This window comes from Suncus etruscus, chromosome 12 (genome assembly GCF_024139225.1).
Source record: "Suncus etruscus isolate mSunEtr1 chromosome 12, mSunEtr1.pri.cur, whole genome shotgun sequence".
NCBI lineage: Eukaryota > Metazoa > Chordata > Mammalia > Eulipotyphla > Soricidae > Suncus > Suncus etruscus.
The window spans coordinates 37,146,516-37,159,116 of record NC_064859.1 but is presented as its reverse complement, the minus strand read 5'-3'; the positions used below and the strand labels follow the sequence as shown (position 1 = coordinate 37,159,116).

The window sequence follows — 12,601 nt, the reverse complement described above, 5'->3', positions numbered from 1 at the left end:
CCACTGCCCACCCCCTAACTTTGATTTCAGCACTGAATGCCTCACCACCCCCAAAGGGAAATTTTCATATGAGTCACCCACAGCCCAATCGGGCAGAACCCCCCATCTGGCAAAAATTTATTTTATGGCACTTTTGACTGACCTTTGGCAGTGGAGGGAGTGGAGGAAAACCTCACTGACAGGCAGGCACAGCACACATACACCACGTTGCCTAGGGGTGGAGCAGGCAGGCGCCTTTTTACATCATATAGTCGCCCACATGTGGTTCTCCTCGCAAGCGGCGTCCGGCGCCCTCCAGTGACGTCATCAGCAACGTGTGTGCCTAGCGCCAGGTGCAAGGGTGCATCAGTGTCCCTCTCAACACCACCCTCATGCCCACCCTCCCAGCACACAACATGCCGAGGGCGGAGGTGGTTGATGTCATCCCTGAGAAACCATGACACTGAGTGTATATGCTGGCAGGTATCTTGGCAACCAAACAGTGCTCACTGCTGGCGGGGTGGATCAGACTCCTCTGCAGGCCGTAGTTTGAAGACTCTTGCTTTAAGCTCAGGGTTACTCCTGGGTCTACAATAAGGAATCAATCTGTGGGTTTGGGGAAGCCATATCAGATGTCCACGAACCAATCTGAATTGGATTCATTCAAGGCAAACACCCTGCCGCCTCTACTATCACTCTGGCCCCTAAAGCAAATCTTTTTTAAAAAACAAATTAGACTTAGTACTGGGTCATTTGTATTATTTTATGATCATATTTCTCAGGTTGAGAGTTGAAAATTATTCTAATCTTTACTTCACTAGGTCATAGAAAATATAACATCAGAGTGAGGTAAAAAAATAGAATTTGGGGCCGGGCAGTGGCGCTAGAGGTAAGGTGGCTGACTTGCCTGCGCTAGCCTTGGATGGACAGTGGTTCAATAATCCAGCATCCCATATGTTACCCCAACCCAGGAGCGACTTCTGAGCACATAGCCAGGAGTAACCCCTGAGTGTCACTGGGTGTGGCCCAAAAAACAAAAAACAAAAAAACAAAAAAAACTTGGTGGAATTGTGAGAAATTCAGTACAGAACAGTGCAATTAGAAGATCTTTAGGATTAAGGTAAAGAAACACTTCCAGGACTGTCTGTTTTTCACAGATTAAAGGAAATTATTACCAAAATCAGAAAAGTTACATTGAACAAAATAATAAAAAAATGCATTAAGTTTCTAGATATTTATCTTTATGTCCATATCTTATGCCTTTCATCATTATCAGTCTCCACTCCCTTCACACACACACACACACACACACACACACACACACACACACACACAAATATATGCTTTATTATAGTGATTATTCTTAAGAGGTATATCTAAAATCAGGGATCTCCTCCATATTTATACTTAAAATGAAAATATATTGAATAATTATTTGCTTTCAGAAATAAAAGATCATATTCAAAGTTGGGTATGTGGATAAAGATTATGGTGGAAACGGTTAATAGGTAAAAGTATTTTTAAACGTTAATTCTGGATTACTTAGGAGTTAGCAATCTTTTTCTCTTGAAAATTTGTTAGTAAATGTTTCAGACTTTTAGAAATTGGGCTGTGGTTGTATATGGGTGTCTATTACATATTTTTTCTATTTTAACAGTCCTATAAATATATTTATATAAAATAATTTATATTAAAATGATATATATTTCTATAAAACTGATAAAAATCATTTAGCAAGAAGAGATACAACATTAAGACCTGAATGTTGTCCCTACTCTAGGCTGAGTTCTGGTCAAATATCTTAACAAAATTTAATAAATGTACAGAACTTTAAATTCTACTGTATTTAAAAAAATTGTCTGTGATGTCATGTGCATAGAGTATACACTCACATGCATCTTTAACCTGGCTATGTAAAATGCTACATGGCTGGTTGATTGCCTGGATTCAATTAAATAATGTATGTAGTTTTCCTTGCTAACATACCACAATCTTTCAACAAACATTACTTCCTTTCTCCATGTAGGATTAGTTGATAGTTCCCAGAGCCTCCACACAGTTCTAGACACTGTTTTTATTAAATTATCTGAGTAAAAACTAATTTGAATCAATGGAATTTATCAACATTCTGAGAATTTTAATACAGATTTACACTTTACAGCCTCTATGTCAAATTTCTTACCACTAGATATATCTCTGTTGGTCTTAGTTTTTTTTCAATAATGGCCGATATTTTAAGGAAAAAAACCCTCTAAATTATGATAGTAGAAAAACTCCTGACAATATTAGAATGTAGAGCTAAATTAGAATCTTTATAAAAATATTTTTGAACTATATGCTATGCTAGCAAATCAAAACCCAAACCACAAATATTATATTTTTAGTAAAGTTGTAGAATCCAAAACAAGTATATCAATGTTAGTTCATTTCTATACACTAATAATGAACTAAGAATAATAATAAAAAATAACTTAAGCAAGAAGTTCAGGTTCTAATGTATCTTTTAGTTAAATAATTATATATTATATAATATATATAGATATATATTATATACTCAAGTATAAGCTGAGTTTTTGGCGCAAAATTTGTGTGGAAAAACTCGAGCTCGGCTTATGCTTAGATTATATAGTTTATTTAAAATGCATATAGTTTTCAGTCCTCGTCTGCTGTCTGCTGGAGGGCGTGGTCTTCAGCTCAGTCTACAAGTCATGGCTGAGCTGAAGAGGTAGGCAACTGAACTGAACTTGATGCCACTGAACTATTTAACCCACAATATTCTGCACTTTATATGAGACTGACAGCAGTGATGTTGATACCTGCAAACTCAGTGGTGATGACAATATCTATGCTGATACCCTTACAACAGATACAGCTGAAGCTCTGTTTAGACATACAGATTAGGAGGAGAAATCCTGTTTTGCAGGATTTTAACCTTTGTGATTTAGCTTGATTACCTTTTAAGCTACAATTTTCTGTGCTTTATTTAAAGTTTTAAAGTTATTGTTGTTAGTTACAGTTTTTCTTTCACAATAAATATTGAAAGATATTTAACATACCGATTCCTCAATTACTGTAATTGTTTTGGGTATATATTTTTATTTTTGAAATTTGCCAGTGGCCGGCTTATATTCGAGTCACTAAGTTTTCAGAGTAAAATTGGGAGGGGTCAGTTTATACTCGGGCCGGGTTATACTTCAGTAGATAGGTGTTCATTTTTATGGGACTGTTATTGGTATTATACAATAGAGACCCATATTGATCCACACTTCATAAACTGTGAATAGCAATCTTATATTAGGGTTACATTTTTCTTTAGGTTTTAAAATGAATTTGTAATGATTATCAGTATTTTTGTATACTATTTTACATATCTATATACCTATAGTTCCATTAAAATGTCTTGAATGAAAAGTAGCACAATGGATAAAGTTTAAGAAGCCTGGTCAATTCCATAAATGCTATTTTTCAACATGGTCTATACATGTAGGAGTTCCAGGTTTTAACTCTGGTACCACATAGTTCCCCTGAACTGCTGGATGTGGTCTCCAAATCCAAATCATAGCCAAACAAGATAAATATTTGTTGTATTATGGTTTGTATGAATTGTCACATTTTTTCATCAATATGAAAAATTTTTTTTTTTGGTTTCACACCCAGTGGAGCTTAGGGGTTACTCCTGGCTCTGTGCTTAAAAAGTAATCCTGACAGCTTAAGGGACCACATAGGGTACTGGGAATCAAACCCAGGTCGGTCACTTCAGCCCCACAAAAATAACTGGAACAATAATAAAATCAACAGAAACAAGCCATAAACCACTTATTATGTAATTACTAACCAGAAAAGAAGGCCTAAACATTTCAACTCTCTATGTAACAAAAAGCACACTAAGGGGCTGGAGAGATAGCATGGAGGTAGGGTGTTTGCCATGCATACAGAAGGACTGTGGTTCGAATCCTGGCATCTCATGTGGTCTCCTGAGCCTGCCAGGAGTGATTTCTGATCAGAGAGCCAGGAGTTACCCCTGAGCCCTGAGCACTGCCCGGTGTGACCCAGAAACCAAAAAAAAAAAAAAAAAAAAAAAAGAAAAAAAAGAACACTAAGAACTTTATGTTTATTGACCTATGCTGTCCTCACAGAAATCTTACACATAGGTAAATTCTCTCCATTTTACTTAAATGACCGAGGCTTTTAAGGGAGTGTAAATTGTGAAAAAAAGAACTAGAATTCTATTGCAGTCTTGATTTTAGTCTTCACTCTTAATTACTTTCAAAGGAAATTTGCACAAGAGGGTTTTATTAGTAAGCAAAGAGTTGAAATAAGTGACCAAAGTACAACTTATTATCACTGACATAACTGAATCAATATGTATGATGCATTCTCAGTTACACAAATATCAAAATATTTTAGGTTTTTGATAATTATCTGTAGTAATAAAGCTTCTAAAAAGTTCAAAATATCTCCTTCTTAAGCGTTTCAAATCAAAATCTTAAGGAAATTAAAATGATTATAAACACTTATCTTAATCAGAAGTTGTATTGCAATGCTTTTTTGAAATTACAATTTGAATTATTTCCTCATTTTAAAAAGTTTCTAAAACTTAAACTTCATTAATTTTAAGGAAATACATATGAAATATAATTTTAAAATATGTATTACTTTGGCAATGTTAATAGTACCAATGGTTTGGAACGACTATTCTGATTGCATGTCACAGTGGAAGTCTAGATATGAAAGTTCCTCGTTAGTGTGTGCTATATCTGTAAACTATTTTAGTGTCCCTCACTATTATATTGTTCCTCTCCAAATGCAATATGAAAAAAATTCACTTGATTTATTCTGTAAATTGATATTGTTTGAAAACTTCATTTGCAATTCTGACTGAATTATAAAGATAAACATAATGATATGGATGGACATAAAAGGTCAAATTTTTACATTATGTTCTGTTCTTAAATACAGACAAGATGATGATTTTTTTTTGCTTCTTGAGTCATTTACCTCTTATTTTCTTTTCACTATTGTTATGCTTCCTGTTAATAGAGACTCCTATAACATTAGGTTTATAATTTTTACATTGTTCTCATTACTTCAAGATATGGGAGGAGTTGGAAGAATAGAAAGAGTAGCATAAACCTTATAAATGCAAGTAAAAATGTGGTTTATGTGATGTCTTAATAGTCCCACCTAGATTAAGAAGCAAAATTTTTAAAAAGTCTAGAAATACAAGTCCACTCAGAAAAAAAACATACGCCTATGAAAAAGTAAGGATTTAAGTTAAAAAGTTACTTCTTTATAGTTCCCAGTTGTATATGATTTATCCTAATGAACCATTTGGTTTAATAAAATGAGGCTGTTCTTAATCTATCAATTTAGTAAGAACTTAATTATAAAGGTTTATTTTCAGAGGACAAAAGCATTATTCATTTGTCTGCTCATGTCTTTCAGGTTTATCTCGCAGATTATGGACTTTCCTACAGATATTGTCCCAATGGGAATCACAAACTGTACCAGGAAAATCCTAGAAAAGGTCATAATGGGACAATAGAATTTACCAGCTTGGATGCCCACAAGGGAGTTGGTAAGGTGTTCTTGTTTGTTAGCTTGTTTTTTATTTGCTTTTATTTTTTTTTTTTCAGAAGAATGATTAAAGAAAAATAAGATACGTGACCTTTGTATAGTCAGTTTGAAGAGGGAGAGCACTGGTGAGATTTTTATCAAAAGTAGTCTTACATGTGTAAGCCAAAGAATATGTCTTCTAACAGGAAGGAAATATGGACAGTTAAAAGGAAGAAAGGAACAGAAAGATGTCAGCTCAGCAAAGCATGCTGCTTATTATAGGTAGAAAATTCTTAGATTGCATAGTTACAATCTAACCTGATGGTCAGCAATCACATTTTTATGCTTTAGTGAGTATCACCAATTTGGTAAAGGTGCATATGTGAAGAATTATTCCTGTTTTTAATTTTGCTTTTTATCAGAGCTATAGAAAAGACTATCAATACTAAGGTAATTTTTCTAAAACTATAAAGTGTTAACTTGTGGAAATCTTTACTAGTTGCCTTTCATATATCTTACTTATTTAAACTCACTTTGATGGTATTGGAAACACATTTGCAGGTAAATTACATACATAGTCTTTTATTGGATATTGATTGTACTGCCTTGCATTCCAAGGCAGACTTAATTCAACAATTCCCTAATTAGTTAAAGTCATAACCTATGTCTTGTATTCATTTACCATTAATTAAACCTTAGCTGTTTATTACACTGCAGTCTAAATCCAATAGCCGACCCAGAAAGCCATGGAAAAGGAAGTAGGAGGTCAATATTGAAAATATATGGTGTAGAGTTCCACTGATGGTTTCTTTGTTCACAATCAATATGGTCAATGCAACTGTACTTTCTTAGTTGCGCTGTCAGCAAGACAAAAAAAAAGTCAATTCTAGTGTTTTGCTAGTGAAAAAAAATGGAGATTATTGAAAAACTTTTGTTCTCATATTATTTGTCAATTTGTTTATAAAAGTATTTTCAAATATGTTAAACCATACATATTTATGGTTAATATATGTCCCCATATATATTAAGCCTTTGAAAAGACTGCACTTTTACTAAAAGACTTGTTACTGGCTGTTGAACTGTTACCCTAAACTGATACCTCCTAACGAGTTTTAGTTGATGCAAACAACTGTATATTATTGCCTTTTCTATTAAAAGGACCATTGACCATGTAATGGAGAGGGTCTTGATCATTTCCCAGAGCAATTAAAACCCAAGGTTTAAGGTAGGCCAAATGAAAAAGTGAAGCAAATTCGTTAATTATATACCTTGCTTTAATAAAGATCACAGATAAGATTTTCTGAATATAAATCATTTTTAATATTCACAGGTAGAATCAAATAAACTACTGCATTTTTTTCAAGGACAGTTTGGTTATCTTAATGCCTTACTCGGAACTTTAGTAACACTGTGTTATTTTTCATTTATGTTTTACGTTTCATAATTTATCCTTTATGTCAATAAATCAGTTATCATTTTTTATAAATGGTACATGCTTTCATGAAATTGTAAGAATTATAAGTATTAAACCCTCATTGATAGTGTTTTATCATTTTTCACTTTAAAATTATTTATCTTCATTAAATTATGTTCACTTTTTACCAACTTTATTACAATGAAGAATTATCAGAAAACTAAAAATATTTTCTTGATAGTGATATAACTGGAAATTCATTATACATATTGATTCAGTTATGTATATACTGATATTAAGTTGTGGCTGGTTTACTTATTTCAATTGATTGCTTAATACACTTGTTATAACCAAAATAAGTTGAACAATATCTAAAATTTTGCAGTGAAATAGAGAGAGATTTGTTAAATGTTGGTGAGAGTCAATGATTTGACCATGAGAAATGTGTCTATAATTTGAGACAATGATCCTATTCTTCAAAGTATGCTTCATGAGCTATCTGGACATGTTTTTATTCTGTGGATCATTGAAGTGTTTTTTCTTCCAATAATATATGTGTAGGAGTTAGGTAGATTTTGTCATGCCAGTTCATTTGGGAAATGACAAACTGAGAGTTATGGTAAAAGATATTATATCTTTATTTAGTCAATGAAGGGAGAAATCTAATTAGATAATTTTGGTATTTGAAGGAAAATTGTATGTGGCAATTATTACTTGAAAGCTATAATCTTTTCGATATTTTAACTATCATTTAAATCTCTAGATACATCTAAATATACAACAGGATATACCTATGCATGCATACATATGTTTGTATATATATGGACATACTTGAATATATAGCTACGAATGTATACAAATGAATATTTGCATTTATATGGTTGTGCCTTGAGCCCTATCAGAGAGCTCTAAGTCACAGAAGCCCTAGTAAATCCTGAGCACAACCAGAAATAAACCAAAACCTCACAAAACTAAGAAAAATATGGAATTATCTGATCTCTTAAATGTTTGAATACCATTCATTCCTAATATTTTGCATTTAATTTAAAACCTAAGTAATTTCTTTTTTTGGATTTTAATGAAAATTATCTTTTAATGAAATCCTAGAAACTACAATAAGTAGGGGCATAAATTCTGTGGGTAAGGGCAGAAATTTAGATTTATAAATGACCATGTGCTTACTTTTACTTGGTAGTTTAATATTTAAAGAATATTTTCTATAGAATCCAGCTATGATGGTGCTGGAGAGATAGCATGAAGGTAGAGTTTTTGCCTTGCTTGCAGAAGGACAGTGGTTCGAATTCTGCCCATATGGTTCCCCTGAGCCTGCCAGGAGCGATTTCTGAGCGTTGGGCTAGGAGTAACCCCTGAGCACTGCTGGATGTGACCCAAAAACAAAAAACAAACAAAAAAGTCCAGCTATGAGATTAATACTAGAATGATGTTGAGAAAGACTATGCAGATGAATACAAAGTAGGATAAGATATCACTAAGAGAATCTCTAGTTTTTAAATTTTCAAATTATCAGTGTTTGGTTAGATATAAAGAAAATTCAGACTTCAATGTAAAATGGACTTTCAAATTAACCACTTAACATAGACTGTTAACTAGATCTGATTAATTTTCAGTTACTTTTTATTAGTACTTTTCAGAACCTAAAGGTGATTTTTATTTTTCTGTGGATTAGTTGAGTTTTATGACAAAGAATCTTTATTACGTTCCAATCTTCAGTTTAACCTAGGACATTTCTAGTTCAACTTCATATAAAAAGAAGGTAGCTAAATATGAATAACCATATAGAGACATGGATAGATAGGTGCACAGATGGTTGACTGGATATATAGCTATTCTTGGAACTGTCATGCATCTATATATGTGCATGTGTTATTGAAAATCGCAATTATTCTTCTAAGTCAATTCTCTTATATGACCTAATGGTATTTTCTAAATGACTGAAGTGCTTTATTTAGTGTAAAATTAGAGTGATATATTCTTCTAGAACTAATTTTTATTCTTCATAAAAACTAACATGTATAAACATTGACATATTTTTGCTTGGTTGCCTGATAATTAATGAGAATCATATCTGTGTCAAATATACTATTTTAAAATTTGTTACATTCTTAGTAATGTTAAAAAAGCAATATTTGGATCAATGTGTAATATGGATTTTTGTAGATTTTTCTACTCACTGAGGCATGCAGTCAATGCCTAATTTCTCTAGAGATATACTGCATTTAACATATTGAGCTTTTAAAAAATACTTTAGACCTGTACAATTGAGTATATAATACCTGCTTAAATTTGACATCCTTAATGACCATAAAATACATATTAATTGCATTTTAAATATCCATTTGTTTGTGAAATATATTAAGTTTTGAGATGTATTGCATTTCTTATGTTTAATAATTGTTCTGGTTTATAAAATCCAAGTCATGTTACTTCTATTTCTTGCATGATTTCATTTCACTGTGCTATAGAACTTCAACATACTGATTTATGTAAAATGAACCAATAATAAAATAAACCAACTTATATAAAACAAGCCAATAGTATATTACGCTATAAGACATGGAATGTGACATGATTTATATGATACTAATTGTACTGGTACCCATTTTTAAATTATATTTTTGATATTGAAGTAAAATTTAAGTTTTTGGTAAACTGTTGGATCTGTTAGTATTTCACAAAACACATTTATTTTTAGATGAGTTTGACTGCTCTAAGTAGTCTTGTATAATTAAATAATGAAAACACAATTTCTTCTATATAACATAACCTCATTTTGACATTTAGATATAATTTTTTGGGGGGCCACATCCATTTGATGCTCAGGGGTTACTCCTGGCTAAGTGCTCAAAAATTGCCCCTGGCTTGGGGGGATCATATGGGATGCCGGGTAATAAACTTATTGAAATATTTGATTCAGTTAAAAAGTTATATATCTCAAGTGTTAGATAATTTTGCCCTGTTTAATGTTTTCTTTGCTAGTTCTTACAGAGAAGTTTCTCACAAAAATACAAAACTTTGAATTTAAAACTTAAAAGTCACTTTACAAAAAAAACACACACACACACACACAAAAATAGGGTCCGGCGAGGTGGCGCTAGAGGTAAGGTGTCTGCCTTGCAAGCGCTAGCCAAGGAAAGGACCAGGGTTTGATCCCCCAGTGTTCCATATGGTCCCCCCAAGCCAGGGGCAATTTCTGAGTGCGTAGTCAGAAATAACCCCTGAGCATCAAACGGGTGTGCCCCCCCCCAAAAAAAAAGTCACTTAAAAAAAATAAAACTGTTGCACTAAGGAAGAGGGGTATTCTGTTTATGACTGAAACCCAACTACAAACATGCCTGTAATCATGGTGCTTAAATAAAGGTTTATTTAAAAAATAAAGAAAATAGGAACATGGTAAAAAAAAAAAAAATAAAACGTAGAGTCAAGTAAGAATACAGCATATAGGGTGCTTGCTTGTATATGTCTGACCAAAGTCCTATCTCTGGCACTCTTATGGTCTTCTGAGCTCCAGCTGGAGAAATTTCTTAGCACACAGCCAGGAATAACCCTGAGCACTATTGCTATGACACCAAAAAAAAATTAAAAAAAAAAAAGCAAACTTTGGTTTAATGTTTTATTTAAAGTATGACATTACTTTTTGCTTTTAATAACAATGGACTGTCACCACCATATATTTTCTTTTCTTTTTCTTTTTTTTTTTGGGGGGGGAATACTTGGTGACGCTCAGGGGTTACTCCTGGCTATGCGCTCAGAAATCGCTCCTGGCTTGGGGGACCATATGGGACACCAGGGGATCAAATCGCTTCCGTCCAAGGCTAGCGTGGGCAAGGCAGACACTTTAACTTTACCGCTTGTACCACCACTCAGGCCCCTATAGTTTCTAATTATACATCTGAATTGGTAAAAACAAAGAAACAAAAACACAACAAACAGCCCCTCACCCCCACTTACACACATAAAAAACGAACTGAACTAGGTTACTAGTTCAAAGAAAAAGAATAAACTTTAGGTCCAATGAACAATACAGGGTACCTTGCAAGTTTCCTATCTTGCCTTGGTCTCTGGCACTACATATTTCCCTGAGCATCACCAGGAGTGATTGCTGAGTACAAAGCCAGTCAGGTGTCATCAGGCACCTTTCTCTTTGCAAAAAAAAAAAACACCTCTATATTTTCTCTGTAAATCGTCACCTTTCACTTTGTCAGGTAAGTCCCATTCTGGTATTTTCTGCTTTCTTATTCAAATGACTGGGCTTATATAAAAATTAGTACTTTGAACATTAATATCCTGTGTCCTTCAGGTTTATCTCAAGTTTATTTGTACTAAATCCTGGTTATTTTTCCCTACAACCTAAACTGAAAACAGTATAGACAAATAATGATATACATTTGCAATGAACAATTATACTTTTCCTCTCAATTTTCTTTGATTTATTTTGGTGAATGAAACCCACAAAGAACATTTGGCACATTTTTTTTTTGTATTAATTTATTTGTTTATCTAGGTTTGGTTTGGGGGCCTAATCCAGGACAGACTGGTTTCTCTTTATTCTTATAGGACAGGGAGTTGGGCTGGAATCTGGGCTTCTTTCATGCTAGGAATATACTCAGCCCTTTGAGCTAAATCTCTGTCTGTTCATATAAAATGTTTTAACTCTAAAGTTAAATAGTAGGGGCTATTGTTCACCTGAGCAAAATGTTTGAGAAAAATATTTCTTCAATGTAAAGTCACATGGAAAATGCAAATTTCATAAATTTCCAAATTCCTTGAAAATAAAGTCACATGGCAGTGCTGTACTTAGAGTTATAAATCTTCTGCTTGTTTTCTTTGCCAAAATTAACTGTTTTTGCTTCATTACTTCTTTTGGTGTTTTAAGTTAAAACTCCAGACTGTTCTCACTATAAAAAAATAAGTAAATATAAGGAATGTTATTTGAATGGTGTTATGCCTAACAATAGAGGTAAAGTAATTTTAAATTGAATATGGGCTTTGGATTTTGACAGACTTGAATTTTAACACTGAAGTTTTTGTCAGTTTTTGCTTTGTGTAATAGAGCAATTTCTTTATCCTTTCTGTAACTGTATTGTCAACATAGTTAATATTCCTCATATTGTTATGATAACTATTAAACATGATTATAAAAAGAAGCTAAAGAGCTTGCCATAATGTTACCTTTATAAAACCACATGATTTTTGTTCCTTTAGGGGTGAGGGAGTCATACCCAGCAATGCTCAGGCTTTACTTCTGACTATGCTCTGGGATCACTCCTAGAAGTACTTTAAAATATTTTTATTAATATCTTTATTTAAACACCTTGATTACAAATATGATTGTAGTTGAGTTTCAGTCATGTAAAGAACACCCCCCTTCACTGGTGCAACATTCCCACCACCAGTGTCCCAAATCTCCCTCCTCCCTACTCCAGCCCCACCTGTACTCTAGACATGCTTTCCATTTCCCTCATTCATCTCTCACATCTGATATGGTCCCTTGAACCTGCCCGGAACCATTTTTGCATGAAGAGCCAGGAGTAACCCCCGAGTGCTGCCTAGTGTGGCCCCAAAAGCAAAACAAATCAACCAAACAAAATCCCATTCAAAATTGTTTCTCAGAAGATCAAGTACCTTGGAGTT

General features: G+C 33.4%; 1 protein-coding gene across 1 annotated transcript in view; it reads left to right on the top strand.

Moving 5' to 3' along the window:
- The window catches only part of VRK2 (VRK serine/threonine kinase 2), an 88,397-nt gene that overhangs the window by 42,045 nt on the left and 33,751 nt on the right, over positions 1–12,601 (top strand). Inside the window, exon 8 of the mRNA XM_049784787.1 lies at positions 5,425–5,557. Coding sequence (XP_049640744.1) covers positions 5,425–5,557 — 133 coding nt within the window. The remainder of the gene's footprint in view (positions 1–5,424; positions 5,558–12,601) is intronic.